This window comes from Arachis duranensis, chromosome 1 (genome assembly GCF_000817695.3).
Source record: "Arachis duranensis cultivar V14167 chromosome 1, aradu.V14167.gnm2.J7QH, whole genome shotgun sequence".
Classification (NCBI taxonomy): domain Eukaryota; kingdom Viridiplantae; phylum Streptophyta; class Magnoliopsida; order Fabales; family Fabaceae; genus Arachis; species Arachis duranensis.
In genome coordinates, this window is record NC_029772.3 from 99,967,702 (window position 1) to 99,992,052 (window position 24,351).

The 24,351-nt window shown below is 35.3% G+C and overlaps 5 protein-coding genes across 8 annotated transcripts; 2 read left to right on the top strand and 3 right to left on the bottom strand.

The window, feature by feature from the left end:
* The first annotated feature begins 258 nt into the window (after nucleotides 1-258).
* LOC107470136 (autophagy-related protein 8i) lies at nucleotides 259-1,958 on the top strand. The gene is made up of 5 exons (XM_016089523.3): nucleotides 259-464; nucleotides 610-665; nucleotides 905-957; nucleotides 1,345-1,463; nucleotides 1,565-1,958. Exons 1-5 carry the CDS (start codon nucleotides 410-412, stop codon nucleotides 1,651-1,653), a joined length of 372 nt encoding a protein of 123 aa, XP_015945009.1. The 5' UTR covers nucleotides 259-409; the 3' UTR covers nucleotides 1,654-1,958.
* LOC107471583 (uncharacterized) lies at nucleotides 1,868-4,541 on the bottom strand. Its single transcript, XM_021127588.2, has 6 exons — nucleotides 4,496-4,541; nucleotides 3,662-3,758; nucleotides 3,380-3,549; nucleotides 2,679-2,970; nucleotides 2,409-2,575; nucleotides 1,868-2,268 (listed from the first exon to the last, which is right to left on the bottom strand). Exons 1-6 carry the CDS (start codon nucleotides 4,539-4,541, stop codon nucleotides 2,111-2,113), a joined length of 930 nt encoding a protein of 309 aa, XP_020983247.2. The 3' UTR covers nucleotides 1,868-2,110.
* Nucleotides 4,542-4,913: 372 nt separating this feature from the next.
* On the bottom strand, nucleotides 4,914-7,846 carry LOC107470121 (uncharacterized). 3 transcript variants are annotated; one of them, XM_016089511.3, is made up of 6 exons: nucleotides 7,599-7,846; nucleotides 6,178-6,412; nucleotides 6,003-6,071; nucleotides 5,827-5,902; nucleotides 5,454-5,518; nucleotides 4,914-5,340 (listed from the first exon to the last, which is right to left on the bottom strand). In XM_016089511.3, exons 2-6 carry the CDS (start codon nucleotides 6,343-6,345, stop codon nucleotides 5,281-5,283), a joined length of 438 nt encoding a protein of 145 aa, XP_015944997.1. In that variant the 5' UTR covers nucleotides 6,346-6,412; nucleotides 7,599-7,846; the 3' UTR covers nucleotides 4,914-5,280. The 3 variants fall into 3 exon arrangements, with proteins under 3 accessions (XP_015944997.1, XP_052114290.1, XP_020983255.1); XM_052258330.1 differs by lacking the exon at nucleotides 7,599-7,846 and adding an exon at nucleotides 7,229-7,570; XM_021127596.2 differs by lacking the exon at nucleotides 7,599-7,846 and adding an exon at nucleotides 7,233-7,569.
* Nucleotides 7,847-7,982: 136 nt separating this feature from the next.
* On the top strand, nucleotides 7,983-10,109 carry LOC107470116 (signal recognition particle 19 kDa protein). Its single transcript, XM_016089498.3, has 3 exons — nucleotides 7,983-8,458; nucleotides 8,545-8,644; nucleotides 9,496-10,109. Exons 1-3 carry the CDS (start codon nucleotides 8,276-8,278, stop codon nucleotides 9,630-9,632), a joined length of 420 nt encoding a protein of 139 aa, XP_015944984.1. The 5' UTR covers nucleotides 7,983-8,275; the 3' UTR covers nucleotides 9,633-10,109.
* Nucleotides 10,110-10,453: 344 nt separating this feature from the next.
* Nucleotides 10,454-22,928, bottom strand: LOC107470108 (kinesin-like protein KIN-12C). Of its 2 annotated transcripts, XM_016089487.3 has the most exons (33): nucleotides 22,267-22,928; nucleotides 22,027-22,182; nucleotides 21,700-21,783; nucleotides 21,481-21,600; nucleotides 21,247-21,360; nucleotides 21,067-21,159; nucleotides 20,804-20,964; nucleotides 20,658-20,732; nucleotides 20,339-20,426; nucleotides 20,176-20,234; nucleotides 20,019-20,082; nucleotides 19,483-19,548; nucleotides 19,241-19,402; nucleotides 19,017-19,121; nucleotides 18,595-18,830; nucleotides 18,430-18,499; nucleotides 18,270-18,323; nucleotides 18,124-18,182; nucleotides 17,718-17,784; nucleotides 15,442-17,221; nucleotides 15,250-15,323; nucleotides 13,877-15,118; nucleotides 13,675-13,782; nucleotides 13,372-13,532; nucleotides 12,942-13,029; nucleotides 12,756-12,830; nucleotides 12,372-12,611; nucleotides 12,058-12,156; nucleotides 11,897-11,971; nucleotides 11,756-11,814; nucleotides 11,194-11,305; nucleotides 10,997-11,104; nucleotides 10,454-10,917 (listed from the first exon to the last, which is right to left on the bottom strand). In XM_016089487.3, exons 1-33 carry the CDS (start codon nucleotides 22,789-22,791, stop codon nucleotides 10,783-10,785), a joined length of 6,714 nt encoding a protein of 2,237 aa, XP_015944973.1. In that variant the 5' UTR covers nucleotides 22,792-22,928; the 3' UTR covers nucleotides 10,454-10,782. The 2 variants fall into 2 exon arrangements, 1 of the variants encoding a protein (XP_015944973.1); XR_002365571.2 differs by lacking the exons at nucleotides 10,454-10,917; nucleotides 10,997-11,104 and having other exon boundaries at nucleotides 11,230-11,305; nucleotides 11,897-11,961.
* Between the last annotated feature and the right edge of the window lie 1,423 nt (nucleotides 22,929-24,351).

Sequence of the window (24,351 nt, forward strand, 5' to 3'; positions counted from 1 at the left end):
TATGTAAATTGTCACCAAAATATGCCACACCTCGGTTTGCTTTACAATGATAAAATATTACAAATTTACAATGATGATGATATAATAGACGCCAGACGGCCAATAAAATGTGGGGCCGGGTATGATATATTGGGCCAAACAAGGCCCATTGAATCTGAAACAATGAAGCCCAATATACAGAACCCGCCAAAAACGTATATGGGAATCTTCCCTGGTAGTTGACATGATTCTGTCGATGGACAATGACTTGCACGATAATGCCAGAAAATTTGACGGTGGACGCAACAGCGTAGAATAACCGATTTCTTATAACGATATCCAATTTCCCTTCTTCATTTCTCTCTTTTCTTCTCTAATCTTTCCAATCTGCATTTCAATTTCATTTCCGCATTCTGAAACTTTGATTCTGATGGGCAAATCCAAATCCAAGAAGCTTAAGCTTTTCAAGGAAGAGTTTACGTTCGGTTTGTTTCTCTCTTTTTTTCTTTTTTTCTTTTTTTTTTCTCCATTTCCTAATTCTTCAAAATATAATTAATTTTATATAAGATAATATAATAATTATTATTATAGTGCATTGCTGATTTCTTTCTTGGCTTTTGATTGGTGCAGATGAACGGAAAAAGGAATCTACAAGCATCATAGTCAAATATCCAGATCGAGTTCCTGTATGATATTTCTTCAAAATTTGACATTTCACATTTTCACATTTGGCTTCGATTTTCACATTATTTTCAATCACACAAAGTCAATTACCACTATTGGTTGAAAAATTGTTATTTATGGTTACTTTTTTATGAATCAGTGACTTTTTTCTAAGTAATGGCTATTGGTTTTTCTTTTATTTCGTTCCTGTTTCTTTTTTTCTTCTTTTTCCTTCTCACTTTTGATGCATTATATGTTGCAGGTCATCATTGAGAAATATGCGAGGGCAGATATCCCTACATTGGACAAGAAAAAGTAGGCTCTACCTGTATGGTTGATTTTTTTTAGTATAATTTATTATTTTTTGAGGTTCCTTTAATTCCATGTTATAACTGTCTTAATCCTATTACTATTCATCTTGACTGATAACATATGTCTTTTTGTAAACTGAAGTCACTATTTTCATGATTAATGCTTTTAATGTAACTCAGAGAAGGTTCCCATTCAGCTATGTGAAATTTATTTATAAACAGATATTTTCTTGTTCTTCATTTATCTTTTACAATTGTCTTCTAATCCATTTAATTGACTAGAATTAGTATCCCATTGAGTGATAGTGCATCATTGAATCCTTAATCATGAGTAGGTGATTCATATGTCCAAGGTCTGATGTATACATTTTTCTTTTCTTTTCTCTTTTAGATATTTGGTTCCAAGGGACATGTCTGTTGGGCAGTTCATTCATATTTTGAGTGGCAGGCTACGGATGAAGCCCGGGAAAGCTCTGTTTATATTTGTGAAGAACACATTACCTCAGACTAGTAAGTGCTCCATGTCACTAAACTCTTGGGTAAATTCAACTTCTGTCTTCTCTTATATCAAATCTAATAATGGCTGTGTCTTTGGTTTCTTTTATTCACAGCGAGTCTTTTGAGCAACATCTATGACACTTACAAGGATGATGACGGCTTTCTGTACATGTGTTACAGCAGTGAAAAAACATTTGGCTAACTTTGCTGTGCTTGCTAATGCTTGTATCTATCTGCACATTGTGAATTCTCCTCATTGTTTGGAATCCACTCCAGTAAATAATTCACTTGTCTGATTTGGTAGTAGAAACTCTTGTGTAAAATGTAAATAATGACTAATTGTACTTCAAATGGAAAGTACAATTGATAGATCATAAAGAAAACCATTTCTTCACCATTGTAGACACCTGTTCTCATTTGTAATGTACATTATTACATTATATTTATACAAGCGACAATGCTTTATGAACATACCGAAAAGGTATGTCCAAGCATGTGAATTTCATACATCCATAAGTTTTCTTTTTCAGATTTCTGTTTTTATTTGATTTTAGTTTTGTTAACAATGTTCCATAGCTTTCATATATAACCAATTATGCCTATGGAAAGCGAAATAGAAATTGTGTGGGTGCTTCATTGTGACTGCTTTATAGACAAATTCAGGACAATGCTTCAACCACCCCGAGAATTTGGACCTCAGCTTCCACCAAGCAACTATCCTTCACCAGAAAACCCTGGTATTGACTGGTGAAGTAACTGAGTGGAATCAATCTTGATGCACCACGTTCATGGTTTGAGGAACTAAACCAGTAATTAGCTGCAAGTAGAGAAAAGGAGAACTTAGGTTATTGGATTGAATTAAATGTTTTAGTAGTGTCAACTATTAATTAAACTATCAATTTGTGTCCCTGGCATCAGGGAAATTTCATGCAGTTTTAAAGGTGAACTTAACTCTACCTTTTCCAAAGTGATGCTTGGCTTGCTTTTGGTCAAGTATGCGTAATGTTATCTGTGCATATATTTTTGAAACAGGAGAAAGTGTTGATGGGTTAGATAAGGCTAAGTACAAAGAAAGATGATTGCCAAATCCAGGACCGTTTCCTTTGGGATATAGTTTTATCTTCCTGCAAGAAACAGCATTATGACCAATGTAAGTAAAATGCAAAGCAAAATTTCAGATACACTTTGGAAGCATATATTAGAAACAAAGCAGGGTGATTGTTGTACCACTCGTAGCTGCCAGCATTGAATGTTTTAGAGTCATAGCATTCTAAGTCCAATTTTGAGAAGTTGTTAATCTCCCAGACATGCTTGTAGGTAAAGGAATCCTTCACCATTACTATGGATTCCCCTTTACTTCTGCTTCTTTCCTTGCATACATAGACTTCTGCTCCAAATGCACATGTATCATCCACCAAATAACCTTTAGAGGCATCGTTGAACTCTTTTAGAGTAATGAACTTATCAAATCCCCATTCAGCCTTCATTTTGTAAAATCTCCTTTCCTTTCCCGTTGCATCTATCAAATGCTTTGTTGATCATCAAAACTGAACTATATCTAAGCAGGGAAAAAAGAAAAAAAAAATCCTTTCTCAAGGACGAGCTTAAAAAACATATATCAACATTGAAAGAGTCTACAAGATGATGTGCTAAAGTACTACGCCATTAATGTGCTAAACAGAAACATTTATTGCATGAAAAATGTGCCTTTTTTTTTTTGCTTTTTTTTTTAGTAGTTAAAAGATGTAAATTGTACATTTATCAGTTGTTAAATTTCGGTGTGCTTTCTTAGTAGTACAAATTCTTATTTGCCCATCACTAAATTGAGTTGAATGTCAATAAATATCTACATTCTTGGTAAATTTTGGAAGTTGGACAAATCATGCTCATGCAAGAACTGGAAAAAAGGGTAATAATCAAACAAGTACCTTGGACAACTAAGTAGTTGTCGGTGTTCTGGTCAAGCAAAAACAATCGAAAATTCGCATAGATCTCCCAAGCAGGATGAGGTAAACTTGCTTCATCCAAAGCCAAGTATAGTGAAACATGGTCTTTTATATTTTTGCCCTTGTTTCCACTTGGGTGTAGGACCAACTTCCTGTTAGGTGTAAGTAAGCACATGAATTGTCATTCACTTTGTTTGAAGTACACACCCAAATTGTTATCCAATTACACGGTAGTTTATATATTTTTCAACAATGGTGTTTTACCATTTATATCCTCCAGCTTCAAATTTCTCTGACACGTATTTTTCTATTGAATTCTTTGCGAGGAGCGAAAATAACTCAACTCTCACTACGTAATGAGCTCATGTTGTGAAGACATGTTTTCTATCAATTTGTTTGGAATGCAAGGAATTAGAATTTACTTAAAAGTTGAATTCTTTTTCTTATTTTGAAACAACTAAAAATGAATTATTTGAATTCCTTTGAAAATTCTAATTCTCATTTTTTTTTTTTCATTTGTAAATCAGACAAAAAAGGATATGATTTTCAAATCAATACTCACACTCTTCAAAATTAAATTCTATTCTATTAATATATTATAATCATTCCAAATTATGGAATTGAATTTCAAATAGAAATAAATTCTTTTTTTAAAGAAAATAGATTTTTTTTTTCATGTTAAATGGTTTCCAAACAAATTTATAATCATTCATGCTATATGTACAGAAAAAGTCAGACATGAAATCAATCGCAAGTAGCATTGCGCAATGATGATGATGATGGCCAAGCCAAGAAAAGGAGAGGAACAAACCATCCTGGAGAATATCCATATCAAGAAAATTTACGGCGTGCAGTAACACGAATGTGGACTATCTCCAAAGGCTTATTATTTATATCAATGTTGCGTTCATTTTTATTCTTTACTTCAAGAAAATGAAGATTGCTATGAGTTCAAGTCTTCATGGAAGTTGGCACATATTCTCCTTAAGTATGACTTTAAGCATAAAAATGTTCTATAAACTTTCTACCAAGGATATATATATTGGATTGGTTTCAAGTTTATGAATATTCTCTGCTTCAATTCGTTTAGGAAGAAACCTTCCAACTTTGTTCCTTGCACAATTGAAATGTGTTCCATTTCCATGTTTTCTGTTATCTTGAAAAATCTCACGCCATGATTATGTGAGCAAAGAACATCTCGGCTATAGCCTCTGGCTCCAAAATTCAAAGTAGTAAAATAACCGAGGTTCAAAATTATCATGAGATTGTTTTATTTGTAGCTTTACCATCGATTTGATTGTTCTTGAAAAATAAAAATTAAAAAGACTTGGAACATGATATCAATTTAGAGTATACCAAGAATTTACCTTCATCATTTAAAATTGAAAAACTCTGCAAAAACTAGATGTTAAGTTATGAACTATAACTAAGAATGAAAGTAACTACTAATTCATATTAAACTATTTTTATTGGTACCATTATGATTGGTCCCAAGGAAATTGTTTTGCAAACCATATATCCAATTTACTTATCTACTCTCTTTCACTCAAGGAAATTTTGCTGATTTTCAGATACAATACAAATGATGTAACAATGTTTTGGCCCTGAATTTCTTCTGTCACTTCTTTCTTGAATCAAGAAATTACATATGAAACATTCCAAGTAGCTATAAGTAGTCAAATTGCAAAATCTGTAGCCAGTTGATATCAAATGCAGCAACAATCTTAAAAGAGTAACTGATCTAATTGTCAAGAACTTACATATATAAAAGTACAATGTACACAGAAATTTCTTCCAATCTAGCAAGGGTATAGCGCCACAGGGCATTGAGAGTTAATGTACCAATGTTTTGCAAGCAACGCTAATGCTACAAGTTCCTCCAATCAAGACATGCCATAACCCATACTATTGAGTTTCTGAACCAATATTTTCTCAGCTTCAGCCTGCATATCCATTCAACTTGCAAAACTAAGATATAAAATATGAACATGATTTCTTTTTTGAACCGTCATATTAATCACAATGATACAAGGAACATAACAAAACTGTGCTAAACCTCAATCATAGGGCTATTTTTGGGAATATTGCAAGCCAAAATGACATTGAGACCAGTCTTCAGAACTGCAACAAACAAACAACACAAATACCATCAATTCAAAAACTAAAACAAAACAAAAACAATTTTTATTTTGCTCCCATTATTATGAAAGACAATAATAATAGTTGCCGAATAAATTACCATTTGTACCATGAAAGATACTGACACGGACAAATGTACCCATATAAGAATAAAACGACAATTGTAACCACGGAAGATGGCTTTCGTGGCCATCTTCCGTGGTTACAATTGTCGTTTTATTCTTACATTGGTATATTTGTCAGCGTTTATATCTTTCATGGGTACAAATGGTAATTTATTCAATAGTTACCTAAGCGGCAAGCAAGACCAGAGCCAGTGTTATCAGAAGTCCCTCCCATTAACGAAGTTATTGATACATTATTGTTCTGAGTTAATCACAATCACATATCACAAATCCACATAAAACACAATCTTTAGAAAACAAAAGAATTAGTAAATGTGATTTTGAAAAGAGTGAGAAGTTACAGGGCGAGTGTGAGCAGCTGCATACAAGTTCCCCAATTTGGCAGAGGTGTAACCAACCCACACATATATCTGCCATAATCCCACAAACACATCATTGACCATTAATCATTACCCATTTATCAACACAAAAAAGAAGTGAATTTGCACGAGAACCATAATTGGGGCAAAAAAAGACCTGTTTTGGAAACTGTATAATCTGAAAATGGAGGCTGGCATCGTTCACGATTTCGGTGAAGCACGTGATAGGCAACTGACACGATTCATGTTGTGCAGAAACATTTTCCCCGTCCTTCAATTTTACCTCTTCAATCCCCTTCCTTGCTCCTTCACAAGAATCCATCATCGCGTAGAAGTTGCGAGAACCGAACGGTTGGTGAACCAGTCGAGTGATGGGTTCAATGTTCAAAGGTCTAACGGTGGGTGAACCGATTTAATTAAATATAAAAAATTATTAAAAATACAATATAAATTTTCCATAAAATTCAAAATTTCTCAATTCAACATAAAAATTGTGATTGTTGGCCAACACTGACATGTGACTGGTGATCATTAGTTACATTCATCTTCAAAACCAATTTATAACAATGATCAAAGCAATTTATCATGTCTATACCAATTTTTAGCGGGAGCTTATACTCAAAAGATCATATCAAATTGGTGATAGAAACAATCCAGAACTATCAATATCCATCATAATTGTTGTACATAGTTTTATTGAAGAATGAAGAATAAAAAGTTATTATTTACAAGCATAACCTGCTACAGTAGAATCAAGAGTGTAGTTATTTTCCAGAATGACAAACTTAAACAGATTTTTCTTTTTCTCATCAGCTGCTAAGTTGTAATTAACATGCAAACAGTAAGCAATCCTATGTATACAAATCAAAACAAAACTTTTTGGCTTTTCCAGTTTTCCCAAATAATGCTTAACAATGATCTTAAGTTCTTAAGTATATTGTTATTTGTTGATCAAAACAATGCTTTTCCAGTTTCCCCAAACATTTATAACAATGATCAAAACAATGATAATACTCTTACAGATACTAATTAACCTTTTTTTCAAAAAATAATTTATTTATGGGATTGAAATCATTGAACCAAATTAAAACAACAGAGACTCAGGGAGGTTGGGGTTGGGGACGAACAAAAGCCAGAGGGCTTAGGTACGAGGACAAGGACGAACAGGGGTCAGGGACAAACAGAGACCAGAGGCGTGGACGAGGAACTTACCGTCGACGACGCCGAAGAAGCAAGCAAGGAGCCAAGGAGAGGGAGGCGGGCGAGAAGAGTGACGTTTGTGACGGTGAAAGAGAGTGAGCTCGGAGAGGGAGACGCCAGCAGCGCGACACCCTCTGGCCGACGGAGAAATTGGGGGCTGCAGTTTATAGTGGCTGGCTAGTCATCTCCCAACTCCCATGTGTGTGTATGGGTGAGGCCGTGAGGGTGAATGGTTTAGGGTTACAGTTACACCGTTACAGTCTTACACAGCAAATGTTTTTTTAGAGTAATCCAAGGATATTAAAAGGTTTCATAAAAAATTAACATATAGATCAATTCTTAATGTATTTTTCTATCAATTGGCCAAGATGATCGCACAAGGACGAAATCGCATGAGATAGATCAGACTGGGACTCCTGCTGCTTGGTGATGGAAAATTCGTTCCAAGAGACGATGCTATTGACTTGACGAGGCTGCCGCCGGCGCTGCCCCCGCACTGCACTGCGCTTGTGTGCTCTTGCGCTCCTGTTCCCGTATTCCAGAAGTTTCTGATTGTCTTTCTCAGCGCCTCCCTCTGCAGGATCGCCTCCAATTCTTTTTTATTGTCTTAAACAACAGGTGTTTTTTTTCTCTAGACCTAAATTATAAATATTACTGTGTTTGGGCCCAATGAAAATCCAACCCAATAAGATTTGTCGTTTAAATAATATTATGGCAGTTTTGTTCGACGGAGCAGCCATCCGCGGAAAATTACTTGCTGCGGGGAGGCATTTAGAAATAAAAATCCCTCTGTACCCTGCGAGACTCGAATAATCCTATTATTTGAAATTACCAAAATATCCTTGTTATATGTATATTAATTTCACTCGATGTAACCCGTTGCCATCTCTACATTTACCTGAGTCTCTCCTTCAATATTTTCTCTCTCTCCATACACAAGTTTCTTCCTCTACATTCTTTTTAGTCTTCAGCTGCTCATAGAAAATTTGAAGATTTGATTTTGGTTTCGGATCTGGTGGCGTTAACGTGTTAATTCGTTGTTTATTTTGTGAATAATGAACGTGGATGGTGAATTGCCGAATATAAAGAGATGGATAGTGTTGTACCCTGTTTACATAAATTCGAAGAAGACGATGGCAGAAGGAAGACGAATTGGACTCAGCAAAGCGTGCGAGAATCCCACGTGTGCTGAAATTGGCGATTGCTGCAGCTATCTGAAACTCCCTTTTGCAATTGAGGTATTTTAAAAAATTTAAAGGGTTTTATGAATATTTATTGCTATCAGATTTTTATTTGTGTATGGTAACTTTGTTGATGAACACAGATTGACAAGGCTTACCCGCGTGATTTCATGCAAAGAGGCAGAGTGAGGGTGTTACTGAAGAAGGAGGATGGCACTCTTTTTAATCCCACTATCTCATCTAGTAAGTTTTTTAATATAGTTTTGTAATCAAATTTTTGTGGATACCCATTTTACTTTTATGTTTATGTAAAGGTGAATCATTGTATTACTCTCATATTGTTTTTCTCTAACATCAATAGCTGTTGGGTGTTGGCTGAATCATGTGTGTCTTAGATGGTTCTTGATGTGTATGATAATGTCACTTGTAAAATTGAATTGTTTCCTGTTGAATGTCCAATCCATGTGTTCCTTGACTTTTGTTATCTGTAAATAGTCATGTATTGGGTTGCAAACATCAATATGAAATTCCCTTAAATCAATTAGATTAAGTCTAGTGCAGGTATTGCTTATAGGGTGGCATATTTTTAGATCATGTTTATTGGTGATTGTGGAGCTGAAAGTTTGACAAGACTTAATTCATAAAATGTCATTTCCCTTTGTAGCATTAGCAGTATCCTAGTACTTTCGAATCTTGATGTATTTACTTGTTGCTAGCTTTGGAGTTGATGTGAATCAAGTCTCGATGTTGGATGGTCTTAGTTATTGATAGCAATTTATTCCAAATAACATTAATCACGACATGAGATCGTGGTAGATGTTTCTTATGCTGCTCCATGGTTTCACCGAGTGATAGGTTACTGCTATTAGTTTTCCCTCCTTCCCCTTTTCAGTGGATGAGGGAGGGCTGCTTCACCGAGGCTGAAGTGCAGTTTTTTTTTTTTTTTTTTTTTTTTATAGATATAGAGAAAGGATGCTTAGTGTCTTCTCGTAAGATGCCATATTAGAATGTTGAGAAACACATTCTTATAGTTACTTCTCATTTGTTGCATAGATATAACAAATTATTGAAATTGGTTGTTATTTTTCTTGCAGGAAAGCAGCTAATGATTCGTGTTGCAGAGATGGTACCCAAACATCATGGAAGGACAAAGAAGCAGGAGGTGGCTGCATCAACATCAAATGCAGGAGCTTCTAACAAATCTGGGAAAGGTGGAAAAAAGAGGAGATAATTTTCGGAAATATTGTCTTAATTACTGGATGTATTGTTGTAGGAGTAATTTGTCCTAATTGAGTTCAAGTTTTTACCACCCGAATGAGTACCAATGTGTTTATGAACATTCACCAAACAATTTCAACAGTCGTGCACTTGATTATAGGACAACATTTTCTTCATATAATCTAGCATTGGTAAAACTCTTTCTCCCCTTCTGTCCATGGAAGAGTCACATTATGTTTCTGCTTTACAACCAAGAAGCAACTAACAGAACATGCATTTTATTTTTTCCATATCCCTTATAAAAGACTAGATGATTTCCTGTCTTAAAAGTTTTATAAGCATGGCCAAAAATATCTAATTGAATTGTCATTTGCATTTTGATGAACTCCAAACTCTATGTAGAAAGTAGTACTGGTTAGGTTGGAATTGGAACTGTAACTGTGCACCCACCATAGATCAATGTTGAATACAAAACTATATTTTATTTGTAGTTTGTATTATGTTTCCTCAGTTTGTGAACTTTACTAGTTGTTAAGTTTTGTTTTTTGAAGAACAAAATTGATTTCTTGATTTTTATGATTCCAAAACTTATCTTTTAATTAAATATTATGAACGCAGTTTTGAGAAGTTGCTTTGCTAGTGTCACAAGGGTTATCTTGAACAATAGATTTCTATTCTGGTTTCAGAAGTTTATATCAGATAAAGCAGTACGAGCATGTTTATGAAGAGTGTTGTCTTCTTTTTACTTGCTACAGAAACCAAAACGCATTGTACATACTACATAGAAGGGAATAATTGTTAAGTTCATTCTGTTTAATTAAAAACATTTAAACATGATAAATCGGCGTGCATGAATTCAACAAATATACTATGAATAAATTGAATTACAAGCCTCTTCCCTTCTCACAACTTCCCAGTGAATATGCACCATTTCAAGTAATTACAGATTTTTTTTCCCCTCACTATTCGGCTGGGGAAGTGTTTACAAAATGCCAATATTACACTTGTTCTATGCACTCACAATTTTATGCAACCAAATACACAAGGATATAAATGTACAAATTGAAGGATTCAATTTTTGGTTTGAATCAATTCAAAAAGCAGACCGGCATCTGTACAGTTGAAGTTAAATCCTGCAGCTTCAAGCAAGAAAAATCTGGTTTTTAGCGGTGTGAATTACTACCAGCTGATTTACAATACCGAGCAAGTTCCTCATTAACTCGAGAAAGTCGTTCAGCTTGTGAAAATCTCCTATTGAGTCCATTGTTACTGGAATCCAAAGCACCCTTACCCTGTACCTGTAAAACACAAAATAAAAGGAACATGAGTAAGAAGAGGGGGTAAAAAGTACCAAGCAATGAAGGTTAGGCAGCATGCCTGAATTCTTGACGACTGAGAAAGATGTTGGGTGTTTTGTTTCCCAGTAAGTTTTTTCAGCATGTCATCCAATTCTGCAATCTTCCGCATGAGGTTGGTCTTATCCGTCTACAAGAAGAGGCAGTAAATACAGTCAACAAATTATTTTTAATTCTAGTGTGGACGTGTGTTACTCACAATTTTATCTTGTGTCATACCTTCAACATTTCATTCTGTGCAGAAAGCAACTGATCTCGCTCTTGAAGTTGCTGCACCGCAATTTGAGCAGCAATTACATCTGCCTCTTTAGTTTTGAGTTCCGATATGCAGCTGGGTGACAAATTTAGTAGTAAGAAAATTATGCTCTCCCCCATAAAAAAAAGTAGTAAGAAAATTGAAAAACAAATTTGGTGCAACTTTAAGTTTATAAATTAGATTTAAGCCCCAAAGTGGCCCCTAAAATTAACGACTTGCACTGAAATAGCCCCTGAGATCCCAATTGTACTATTTTAGTCACCAAGATTTGAAAATTGCAGCACGTTAGTCCCACACCCTAAACGTGGTGTATTTCAATAAACATTAAGGGAGAGTAGCAAGCCACCATTTATGTGGAATTTTACAAAATAAGAAAGTTCCTATGCATGGTTGATCAGTAAACATTAAGGATAGAAGTTATATGATAGGATACAGCGGTAATGCTACAAAAACAGAAAATTCATAGATTCTACAGATATACAGGAAAATAACTCTGCTGACAGATGCTTTTGCAAATGTACTAACCTTTCTCTTTCTTCAAGGAGATCATTAATCTGCAGCCTCAGGTTGAGGTTCTCTTTTTCCTAATGACAAATTGTGAAAACTAAGATAAACACGTGACTGAAGGGTGAAAAATAGTTGGGTCATAATCTCAGCACTAGGTACCTTTGCAGAATATTCTTCTCTTTGATGATGAGCATCTTCTAACAATTTTACAATTTGATTTTGATCTATCAAATCCTAAAACATATCAGAAGCAAAATTGCAATGCAATCAGGAATTGCATCTAGGAAATCCCACAATATGAGAAAGAAGCTGAAACTTACAGCATAGTTGGTAATGTCCAGTTTGACACCTAGAAGGTCTCGAATGACATCATGAGTCATGCTTTCAACAGCAGCAAGCCTTGTTTGCAACATGCAGACCTAATCCAATATGAAATTTTAATCCATTTTTTAACTGCTAATTGTCATCACCACAGTTTAGTCTTTAAGAATCCATTTTAAAAGATATCCAGCCAAACAAAATGAAGATATTCATTTGTGTTTGGATGAATAACGGCATGATTCACATATTTTTTTTATCTTCTCTTGGATATATTAAACAAAACCAAAGGACACTGACCAAAAAGGCTAAATACCTCCTTTAGCCGGCTAGCTGCAAGTGCTTCAAGTTCTTCCATACGAGACCTTGCTGCTGATAATTCTTGTTCTTTCTCCTGATGCATCTGATGAACAAGATTCGAAATACATCTGAATGGTGAGCTTGAGCCTCTTGTCCTTATTGAGCTTTTCTCCATTTTCTCTGATGTTGATACTGTTGATGTTGAGTTTGAATTTTCTGCTTTCACTTCACGAAACATGGACTCAAGGCACTTGTACTGAACCCAGAAGGATTGAGAAGCAAAAGTGAAAGTGAGTTAAGAATTATAGAGATACTATGTTTTGAGTTATCCAGACAAAATAGTATTAATCAAAATTCGACCAAGAAAAGTAGTTAAAAGAACATGAACTTCGGTATGCACCTTCTGTTGGTACTGCAACGCTTGAGCTTCAGCATGCAATACAAGTTCGGAGATGTACTCTTGATACTTTTTAATCTTCCAAATAAAGAAAAAAGTGAGACAACCAAACAAAGACAAAAGAAGGGTGTCATATAGTTTTCATAGCTTTTTGGTGAAATGAAATTTCTTGGAATTTAAGGAGAATACCTCCTTATCTTGCTCTGTATTTTCCTTTTCAAGAAACTTTATCCGATTTAGTGCCTCATGAAGTTCCAATATTTTAGTGGGTAGTTGCCTGCATTTGCATTTTTTGTATGATTAACGAAACGGAGAAGGGAAATCCAAAACCAAGAAGCAAAAATGCCTATTCCAGCCAAGTAGGAAACAATACAAGAATAAATCATAAGCCAATAATACATAGAAATTAATTGATCAACTTCCAGGGTGAATTTTTGTTGTAAGCATGATCTAATGTGACCTTAATCACCAAGAGTTTGACTTATCATGTAATCATTGTGGGACTCTTAGTAATATGACAATATATGATTAGTTGAAAGCAAAAACAAGTTTACATTTTATTGATCTAGATTAAAGAACAACAAAAATCAAAGAAATGATAGGACTTAGGAGTTCTAACCTAGATATAAGCTCATCAGGATGAATACTTTTGTTATCTGAATGTGCATGCTGAGGTACATTTTTAACCAACAATAATCTCTCTTTCAATGCTTGAAGTTCCATTTCTAGAGAATCATTGAGTAAACGGTGTCTACCCACCTCCTCATCCATATCATGCACCTGAGAGAAATAGGGTTTAGCCAGTAAAAAGTCAATAAGAAGACCAGAACAATTATCCACTAGGCCACGCATGCATTTGGGGTAACTTTGAATTACTTCCTTACAAATTTCCATGTATGAGTGAACCGCATACGCAACTAACCTTTTCCTCCAATACATTTATTGTACTCTCAAGCTCCTCAACAGAATGTTCCAGAATCTTGACTTCCTCTTCCTTTTGCTCAGCATAAAGCTTACATGACTCTGATTCCTACAAATGAGATTTCAATATTACATAAGGCAATTCCGCTAATAGTAATAGCATTAGAAAGTATAAAGAACCAGCATGGTCAGCATATAGATACCTGACGAGCTTCCATAGCAATAGCTTCCTTTTCATCAGCCAATGAAGAAGCCATCTCAAGCTTATCATTCAAGATACAAACTTCTTCATGTAGTTGGTCTCTCTCCATTATCACCTTTGTTAATTCATTCTCAATGCTAGCAAACAAAGAGAGTGACTGATTCTCTAGTGAAGTGGTCAAATTAGCAATCTCTTTTTCCAAGCCCTTAATCACCTCTTTATGTTCGTCCACTTGCTCTTCTGCTTCAGATTTCTTTGCATAGAGTTCTCCCAATAGCTCCCTCAGCTCAGCATTTTGATCAGACAGTTTGTTAATTGATTCTTTAGCAAGACTAAGCTCATAATTTGACTTAGCTAAAGCATTTTCTGTGTCAGCAAGAGAACCTTCCAGTTTTCTGTTTTGGACCAATATATCTTCTAGCTGACTTGTTTTTTGTCCTAGTTCATACCGAACTTGGCTTAGAGAAAATATTAACTTCTCAGTCTGGTCCTTTATATCCTTACTGTTTGAAGCAGATTCCTGCAACAGCCTAAAGTCAAAAAGTAAACCCTCTAATAACTCTTGTTTCCTCTGTAACTCTTTTTTAAGAGCCATGTTCTCATTTATTATCTCAACATTGGGCAAACTTGGCTCGTCGGGTATATTCTTGATTAACAGACTTTGATCTCGTTTCCCTGTGAACTCATTACCTTGCCGGGGTGAATGCAAATTGTTGTTTACACTAAAGCTGGAAACTTTACTTATAAACTCTTTCACCAAGCAGTTGTACAGAACAAAAGATTCAAACCTTTCATCCACAAGCTGAGGGCAAATATCTTCTAATGATAACCTCAGGCAATTCATAAAGTTTGACATCTCCTGTCCCATCAGAAGAATATCAGAGTACATTATCATGAGTTTCTTCTCAACATCAGTTTGAACTTGCAAGAAACACTGTTTTAGCATTGAAACCAAGTTTGACATCTCTAACAAAGAGATATGGATGTGATCCTGCAGTAATTGATTCTCTTCTTCTTTATGAAGCATTGAAGAATTGAGTTTTTGAATCTCTTCTGCCAAGCTTGATCTCTCAATCATCAAACTTTCACCAACCTGCTTCCATGTAGCAGTCAACTGTTTTGAATCTTCAAGTGCTTTTGTCAAAGCATGCAGTGTAATATCTGCTTCCTTGACCGTTTCATGAACTTCCATAAATTTGGTTAAGAAGCAATCAGTGGGCTCAATGTTCCCAAAATTAAATACCTGAGATATAGAGAATTAAAGAACAGAGATAAATGTTTTTGTTTCTATCAAGACAAAACTTCAATGGTTGTTGAAACTCAAAAAGAGCAGTAGTTTCGTATAGTTTCACCACCAAATGGAAAGTTACGTACCTCTGTCTCGTTCTCACAAGTTGCTCCATCATTCAGCCTCATCAAATGGAAAGATGAAGCCTCCTTCTTGAGATCTGTCATTTGTTATTACATGATTAGACTCTTCCTTTGCACTTGAGATGAAAAAATTGATCCAGCATTGTAGAAGTTATAATGCATATGGATGGGAAAATGGGAGTAATAATGAAATACCTTTTGGGTAAGCACATGATCCATCATCCAATTCTCTAAGGAGTGCAGACAGACAGACATAGAGTCTATGGAAACTATCATGTGTTGCATCTAATTCTTTACTTAGAGAGGACACTGCTGCACCACAATGGATTGGCCTTTTCACAAGTTTGCTTATAGTTGATGATTTATCATCAGATTGAGTTACAATGCCTCCATCAGATTTCAGATGCACCATCTGTTCAGCTACTTTTCCAGGAGAATGAAAATCGTAGGTATATGTTGACCCATCTGACTTGCTTGTGGAAGCAATGCTGTCGCATTCAGCTGACAACTCAGAGACTGAAGAGCTATCAGCACTCAATTCATCAGCATCTACAAGATCTTCATCTGCCAGTAAAAACCTAGACACATCTTCTGTTCTAATACATTTTTGTATAATATGCAATCTTTTATTCATATCTACACATTGGTCTTGTATCTGACGAAGAGTGTGATGATGATCAATAAACGCCTGAAAAATGTTTGCATTTGCAGTTTGCGAGTCAACTGTATTACACTGGAAACTTCTTCGATGCATCTTCAGATCCCTTACTTCTTTCCTGATGTCCTGTGTATCTTTAACCAACTCCTGAATTACCTCCCTGTAAGCAGAAGAAAGACCTAAGACACCAGTTTGGAAGGCTACTGTATCTGTTTCTGAATTGGTAAAAAATGCTCTTAGAGCATTCTCCATCTCCAGTACTTCAAACTTTGCTGACTCAACTTGAGCTATTAGGTAATTTAGTATAAGATTATTTACAACATCCTTATTCTCAGAAATAGTACAACTGCCTACTCCTGTAAGCACATGTAGTTCAGGGATGGAAATATCTCTTCCAACATCATTGACAGGACCTACATTACAACTATCGGTAAGCCATTTGGCTACAAGGAGTACGGCATCAGCTCGTTTAGTTTCTTTACAAAGTTGATTGTTTTTACACTTTATTTCATTTTCCAGCATCCATACCATATTGGCCTTCTCAGTCAACATCTCTCTTAACTGAATTACCTCTTTGGTGCCTTCTATGCTGTCTTGTTGACATTCACTTAAGGCTACAGTAGCTTCCTTTAAGGAACTTAATTTCAACTCCATGTCCAACACCACTTTTTGTGCCTCTTCCAAACTACTTTGTAGCTGCAGAATTGTTTCTTCCTTCTCAAGATAATTTCTTACAGCCAGATCAATATGTTCACTAATCCTAGCATTGACCTGAGGAAATGAACAAGAAATGCTTTTCACTTGTCCACAGGCATCTTTAAGAGACCTGGAGCCATCTAAAAGGAACGTTGTCAGTTCAAAGATTGCTTTCTCCCAATCCAAAGACAGTGTTCTAATTTTTTCTTCTTTTGCCGCAACCATATTTCTTAGCTCTGTATTTTCTTGAGCCACGGAGCATAACCTTTTGTCCAACTCCAACTGAAGATTAGAAACCTCTTCCTGCAAATGAAGAATTGTTTGGGTTGTCTCCATCTCAACCTCTTGACAGACTATTTCAGTCTCCTGTTTCTGAGATAACTGTATTGCGCATGTCTCTTTATATTGCTCATTAAGCAATTTAACATCCTCAAGATCCTTACACATTTTTTGCAATTTAGTTTCCAATTCTTTGCTGCTGTTTACTTTATTACCTTTAGCAAACATTAACGAGACACCCAAAGCATCTCTTTCTGATATATTTGATGTCGCACAATCGACTCCCCATGCGGAGGCTGGCATCTCATCTCCAGAATCACTTCTCATGGACATTGTTTCAACCTGCATGATTAAGTTGATTATGAAACAAGGAAGCATACACGTGTAATTTGCTAAAAAGAAGAGCATAAGAAGAGCACCATAATCTGTCAAGAAAAGTCTATATGTGGAATGTCTATATTTGGAAACACATGTTTAACTTTGATCAAGAAATGTTTGCTTTGCTTCTAATATTCAGTTTCAACTGTAAAATGTGTTATATCTTTTTTGGTCATATTGAAAATCCAATACATTCTACAACAGATCTTATGAGTAGGACATTCACTTATGGAGATGAAGTTATATCTAAAAGATACTGCTATAAGGCAAAAAAGGCTACATAGATTTAAAACTAAAAATGATCTCAACAATGAACATTTATTTATCCTTAAATATTTAATCAGGATGCTCAAATAAAAAAAATTCAGAACCAGCAGCCATAGAATGTGATTTAATATGACCAAACAATGTTTAGCAATATCATCACAAAAATTGTCATCATTTTATAGGAAATACTTACAGAATCAGTTTTTAATTGATTACAGCTCCAATACTTTCCAAGTTCAGTTTGTAATTTATCTACATCCCTGCAATATAAATAATAAAGAAGAGAAAATGAGGAAACTTCTCAGCGTTCTACTGTAACTTAGTGTTTGAGCCCAGTGTAGTAGTATCACTACTAACTGTAATCTCAAATAGAAAGAGATTTGGCAATAATCCAAACAAATTTATGATCTAATAATCCAAACAATCATGTGACAAGTTTTCCACAATAAATGCATTGTTATACTCCACAAGATATTTGGCAATAATAACTCATCAAATAATGCATCATATAGCTGCAGCTTAAGCATGCTTGTACAAATTGCTGGGTTTCATATCAAGTTTCATATGAATGAAAAGAATATATATATATAACTGCCTACCTAAGCAACTTGGAATTCATGTTCCAGCAATAATCTACCTCTTGTTCAATATCAGTGTCCTGAAAATCAAAGAACATCATGAGACATGAAAACAGGAAGTTTCAAGTAGCAGAACAAATATTTAATTAATCATTAAATGTGTTGACCTGATTTTCATTATTGATGAAAAACATAGTTTGTTCTTGATTTGCAATAAGGAGCTGCAAATGAAAAGCATAATAGCAAATATTCATTCATAAGCTGGAGAACATGAAGTTGAGTTTGATATTTCCAGGAACTAGAACAAACTATGGGGTCCAGCCTGACCTGATCACGCAATTCAGAGAGTTCAGCCAGCAATCTTTCTCTCTCTCCATGCTCATAGAAGCTTTCAAATCTGGCAATAAAGAACAGAGGCAATGATGCATAATGAGCCACTGAAAAGAAGGAAGATTTTGGCATGTAAATATATGAAGTATCCATTGGACTTACTGTTGGAGTTGTTGGAGAAGTCTGTCATTTTCCAAAGAAAGTCGACTTGCTTCTGTGTTTCTATCAACACTCTCTTGAAGCAACTGGTTCCTCTCCTTTAAGGCCTTGTTTTCCTCTATGAGATATTTCTCAGCTGACAGTTTATCATCTACCAGTAGTTCAAGGTTTTTAATCTTCTCTTCACAATGCCTCAGCATTACTAAACTCTGCCGAGCATCCTCTTCCCTTTGTCGAGCCTGCACGAAAAAGGCTTATGATTATTTCCAAGCCAGATATAAAAGATATTGTCATTCTTATGCTTATCCATAGAGCCAGCCTAAAACCTTTTTAGGTATACATATTTATAAAAATAATTATTGCAAGACTTACAAACAAAAAAGAGTAAACCTGAAGGCTTAATTTCCTGTAAAAATTGTACTTACCAAGGAGTTCAAGCATTCAATTTCAGCCTTTAAATTCTGGACTGCAGCTTCTGCGTTTTTCTCTCTCCTCAAGGCTCCAACCAAAGCAGCTTTCATGCTTTTAATCTGCCAGATATTACATCTCTAACTTTACACGACTGATTATTATTCGATAAAACCTGATACTCTTACACAGTACAACCCATAAATACAAAACTGGCACAAATAGTTGCCATGAAATGTACCTCTTTGTTTGAAAGAAGCATCTTCTGGCCAGCTGTCACACATTTTCCCAAAGAATCATATCCTTCTGAACTTTCACTCCGACTGCAGCTTTTGGAATTTGGCACCAAATTTGATAGTGGAGTTGGAAAGTTTTTATTTTTCATCAGAAGGGACAATTGACTCTGTTCCAGTTAAGTTTCAGCTAAGTCAGCTCTATGATAGAGTATAATGACCTCAGATTTTGAAACTCTTAACAAGATACCTTCAACTGCTGAATTTGCCACTGCAATGCATTTATGTCACCAGAAGCATCTTCGTTCACTTTTGCCTTATTTATGAAAGAGCGAGAAAATCAATCAATTCATAATCTATCTCTCAATGTAGTTAATGCTTCATAAAATTGCGGACAAGCATAATAGTATTGTGGTTAATTTAGTATAAGTTTGGAGTTAGTTGCGGTATTTTGTGGCTGAATCGACAGTAGACAGCACTGAACAATCTTCCAATTAACCATAGTCATAAGCTTTACATGATTAAACAAAACGTAATTAATCAGAGATCAAGCATGTAGTGTGATTACTGTAATAACAGTCAAGTATCATGATATCTCAGTAAAGCAGATTTTAGTTTTTGGACTGTGGTTGATGTGATAAAATCATAATACTCAATTATCATCAAATCAAACATAAGATATGCATAATCAACCAGCCTGATTAACCAGGTTTCTAAGTGATGAGTAAAAATATGGTGCGAGGATATCATAGTTTAAAAACATAATGCATTTAAATAGATAAGTACATTGTTTTGAATGAGCTTGGCTCGCTGGGCAAACTTCAGAGTGCTTAGCGTTTCATGAGCAGAGCTGCATGGGAACCAAAAGCAATATTAAGGATACTCGGAAACAAAAGATATGGAAAGGACCATCATTTAATTTCAAGTGCAAGTTTACACAAACCAAATGGATGGGCTGACATTTGCAATGATCATTGTTTTTGAGTTTCCACCTAAAGAATCCTGCATATAAGGTCTTGGAGAGTCATCATACTCAGTCAAGAGAACAATGTATTACATTGTAGGTACCATAACCAAAACTAACTTTGTAGCTTCATGTATCTAACCTGAAGAAGAAATGTAAGCCTTGAATCTCTGTAGGGGACATGTCTTGGCTTCCCATGTGCTAAGTCCACCAAAGACATTATGACCAACCTAACCATATGGAAGAACAAAATGATACAGGTAGGTTGAACATAAAGCTCTCCAAATAATTAATAAAAAGTATTGCTTTCCTATTTAAGAATAAAAAGTAATAGTTTTAATTTTTAATTTTATAAGAAATTCCAGTCATTTGATCACACTACATTCTGTTGGTACTCTTAAACTGCAATAATATCTGCAAGAAAAACGTGATAAGCTGGATGTAGGTGTAATTATAGTTACCCAAGAGTTGACAAGGATTTGTTTATATTTGCAGCTTCTTTCAAACGTTCACTATCTGCTCCCGAGCTTTTCTGCCTATAACAATGTGCAAATTAATCAAGGTTTGGAGCAATGGTATCTGTTGCAATTATAAAACTTGTAGTTACCTTTCAGAACCAGCCAGATCTACTAAATTTAACCTTGCAAACCTAAAGTGCATCATAGAATCTTTCTCCCATCTGCTTTCAATAATGCAAGTGAAAACACTGTGAGACCTACTGCTTTCACAATTCATACGAGTTGTGGCCACTTTTCTGCTTGCAGCACCCTTTGTTGGGGAACAAGAGCGTGTAAAACAAGATAACAAGCATCAGTATATAATATTTAAGGCAAACTCTAATTACATACGTATTTGACAGCAAAACCTCACCTGTATCAAGAGACGGAGAACATCATTAACAGTTTCAACACTATGCTCAGTAAGGTTTTCTACATATACACCCTTCTTCAAATCTTCTCTGAGCTACAGAGAGAATAGAGTTACAAACGCTGTTAATCGAAGCGTAGAATACAATTTAAAACAGATTGTATGCATGAAATTTTGGATAACCTGCAGATTAGTTGAGGAAGGCTCCAAAAGATCTGTTATTTGCTCATTGTATATCTCCAAAAAGGAACACTTGCAACTGTACTTCATCTTATATTCCCTCATGCTGTCTTCTTCCTACACTTAACATATTTCCCTTAAGAACTTCAACAAAATAAAGGACCAAAACAGAGAAACCACATTAAACTGACTTGAATAATTTATCATAAGGAATGACAGGGATTCAAAATATCACACCACTTTGATCCTTGTAAATAAATAATCAAAAACTCTTGGTGTTATCCCACTATCATCGGTAAGATTCCCATCTGTTTCTTTAATCTCACCCATCATGGTATATGTCTTGCCACTACCTGTCTGCAGAAATTCAGACTAACACTTCAGCACCAACCACATAGATATATAACAGCTTGTTGCGAAATAGTAAAATACAAGACAAGTCCCCACTAATCATACCTGACCATAGGCAAAGATACAACTGTTGTAACCAGACAAGCAATTCTCCACCATTGACACTCCTGCAACTCTAAAAAGGTTTTCCTGCACCAATTCAAATGAAACCATTTCAACATACCCCCTTTCAGAAAACTCTTATTTCAAAATCAACAAATCGATGTTCAACTAGAACTCATCAAGCGCAACCATTGAAACCTGAAGCCAACTCCAAACACCAAAGTAACATAAATTTTCAAGATATGCTAAACAAACACTTCAACATTGTAATTTGCATTAGTATATATCCAAACAAAAAGAACAAAAATAACATCCAAATTTAAGCCGCACCTGGGATAAAGTCTCACACCCTACATGATCGAAGGTGAATCTGGTCTCAGGGTGACCAAGCCACACCAAAGTGTGCGCACTTTCCTGCTTCAAGCACCTTCCATGTCCTTGCACAATCTTCTCCGCAGCACTCAACGGTCGAATTCTTATCAGAACCTGAAAAAAACGCAACCCCCAAATTCAGACACACAAAACAGTGAAACACCAATTTCACCAACTCCAACAACAAAATCCAATTACCTGCACATTATGATCCATCCAAAATGAAGGATCATCTTTGAGCTCAAAATGCGGAACTTCAGTACACAATTCGGTGACATTGGCAGCTGAGATCCCTCTCATCAACGCACACGAACTCACTCCTCCTCTTCCTTTGCTTCCTCCACCAAGCGAAACCCTCGAGCTTGAAGCATTCCTTGCTGGCGTGCTCTGCGCAGAGTTCGGCTCCGAATTCGACTTCCCGAGCCGAGCCGAAGCCCTTGTCGTCCCGGAGCTGAGGCAGACGCTGCTCCCGTTCCCGAACCTCTCAGAGTAACGCCGACCCAGCCGAACAGCTTCGGCTTTGGAGAGTGAATCAGCTTCGGGGTCCTGAGCTTCCTTCTCGTACTGAGAAGGGTCAGGTATCGAATTCAAAGGGGTACGAGGAGGTGGATAGTTGATTGGGTTCTGCAACTGCGAGGATGATTCAAATTCGTTCTCGTTTGGTTCCGCTTGGGGGTTCCTTCGATGGAAGGTCCTAGAAGAAGCCGACGTATCTTTAAACATTCCGGTGGTTTGTTCAGTGAGATAGGCTTTTAGTTCATGGAGATTGAAGAAGAAGAAGGTTTGGTTTGAAGATGTGAGATTTTGAAGGTTAGATCATAAAAGAGAGTGTGATCGTGTCAGAAGAAGAAGGTGATGCGTCAGTGAAATCACGTTGGAGTAGGGAAGGAAATGGAATAGGATATTGGCCCGCTCAAATTCAAATTCAACTTTGTTGAATTTGTGGAGATGCCCTTTGACTATTCGTTATTTGCTGGAGTTGACCCCTATACTGGTTTTAAATTTCAAACCTCTTTTGGAGGTGGAAATGGAGGGCAACGTTAACTAATGATGTGGGACAAGGTTAGTTGACCTCTCGCTGTAAACAAGAGCTTTTTTATTAATTTAAGGTTATTTAATTCTTACACTTCTTCAATAATAAAATTTTATTGGTCACTCATTTAAAAAATATTATTCACCTATTTTCATATTTAAAAAAAAACTTGTTGTCAATGATGCACAGTGATAAATTAATATATTTGGATTTAATTGTGTTTAAAATACACTAAATTCTTAACCAATCTAAAAATTAACTGTTATTAAAATAAAACGAAAGAAATTGTAGATTGTGGTTAAATTATAGTAGCAGGATTCAAATAAGAAAGTGTGCTACTCTATTTATTACATGTGATCATTATGTTCAGGATAACAAAGTGGCCGAGTAGCAAATAACATGAAAGCAATAATAACTGATCAAGTTATGGGCGTCATTTTGAACCCGCAAGCCGTAGTAACATGACTTGGAAGAGGTCCTTTGTGATGGTAAAATTCAAAAGACTAGCAATATACAAACCTGCTTTATTTATATGAGTGGATTGGTGGTTTAGTAGGGATTTTTAGTAAATAGACAAAAGTATATATTAAAAATTTTTTGGATCATAAAAATATACATGAAAGAATTAAAATTTTAATATACCATTAAAAAAAGTTAATGATGGACAAAACTAATTTATCGCTAAAGGAATTCTATTTTCATTTAGTTTAATATATATTTGGCCAAGAAAATAATAATTTGACACTATTATTATTTTAGACAATTAAGGTGAAAGTTAACAAATTAAAAAAATATGTATTATTACTAAAAGGTGGAATGTTTTTATTTTAAAATACAAGTCTCATATAATAATACATAAGAGTAATATGAGTTGTCATTTTTTGCACATATAAAAAATAAAACCAATAAAAATCCTCCAATAAAATATTTATCCATTTCAAATTAAAAATCAACAAAAATAAATTTAAAATTTTCACTATTACTATAATGAAAGGAAAAGTGTACGTTACCAAAAGAAGAGTCTGCCAACTATTACCAATACAAATTAAAAAAAATTAAAATAATTTTATATGACTTAATTAAATTTAATATGAGGTCCATGAATGACATTGAGAAAGAATATGGAACTTGTAACTATTGAGAAAGAATATGGAACTTGTAACTATACATGAGGTGAGTAGAACCTTGAAAGAGAAGCTCGCGACACCAATTCGATCACGCAATCCTAATCCTAATTCTCATCGCCGACC

Coding starts and splice junctions, on each gene's coding strand:
- LOC107470116 (XM_016089498.3), top strand. CDS start 8,276: ATGAACGTGGATGGTGAATTGCCGAATATAAAGAGATGGATAGTGTTG. Junction 8,459..8,544: donor AACTCCCTTTTGCAATTGAG/GTATTTTAAAAA, acceptor TGATGAACACAG/ATTGACAAGGCTTACCCGCG. Junction 8,645..9,495: donor TAATCCCACTATCTCATCTA/GTAAGTTTTTTA, acceptor TTTTTCTTGCAG/GAAAGCAGCTAATGATTCGT.
- LOC107470121 (XM_016089511.3), bottom strand. CDS start 6,345: ATGATGGATTCTTGTGAAGGAGCAAGGAAGGGGATTGAAGAGGTAAAA. Junction 6,072..6,177: donor TTATACAGTTTCCAAAACAG/GTCTTTTTTTGC, acceptor GGATTATGGCAG/ATATATGTGTGGGTTGGTTA. Junction 5,519..5,826: donor TGGTCTTGCTTGCCGCTTAG/GTAACTATTGAA, acceptor TGTTTGTTGCAG/TTCTGAAGACTGGTCTCAAT.
- LOC107471583 (XM_021127588.2), bottom strand. CDS start 4,541: ATGGAAATGGAACACATTTCAATTGTGCAAGGAACAAAGTTGGAAG. Junction 3,759..4,495: donor GCAAGGAACAAAGTTGGAAG/GTTTCTTCCTAA, acceptor TCACAACATGAG/CTCATTACGTAGTGAGAGTT. Junction 2,971..3,379: donor CAACTACTTAGTTGTCCAAG/GTACTTGTTTGA, acceptor AGCATTTGATAG/ATGCAACGGGAAAGGAAAGG.
- LOC107470136 (XM_016089523.3), top strand. CDS start 410: ATGGGCAAATCCAAATCCAAGAAGCTTAAGCTTTTCAAGGAAGAGTTT. Junction 958..1,344: donor CCTACATTGGACAAGAAAAA/GTAGGCTCTACC, acceptor TTTCTCTTTTAG/ATATTTGGTTCCAAGGGACA. Junction 1,464..1,564: donor GAACACATTACCTCAGACTA/GTAAGTGCTCCA, acceptor TTTTATTCACAG/CGAGTCTTTTGAGCAACATC.
- LOC107470108 (XM_016089487.3), bottom strand. CDS start 22,791: ATGTTTAAAGATACGTCGGCTTCTTCTAGGACCTTCCATCGAAGGAAC. Junction 13,030..13,371: donor CCTGATGAGCTTATATCTAG/GTTAGAACTCCT, acceptor ATGCAAATGCAG/GCAACTACCCACTAAAATAT. Junction 12,831..12,941: donor ATACAGAGCAAGATAAGGAG/GTATTCTCCTTA, acceptor TTTATTTGGAAG/ATTAAAAAGTATCAAGAGTA.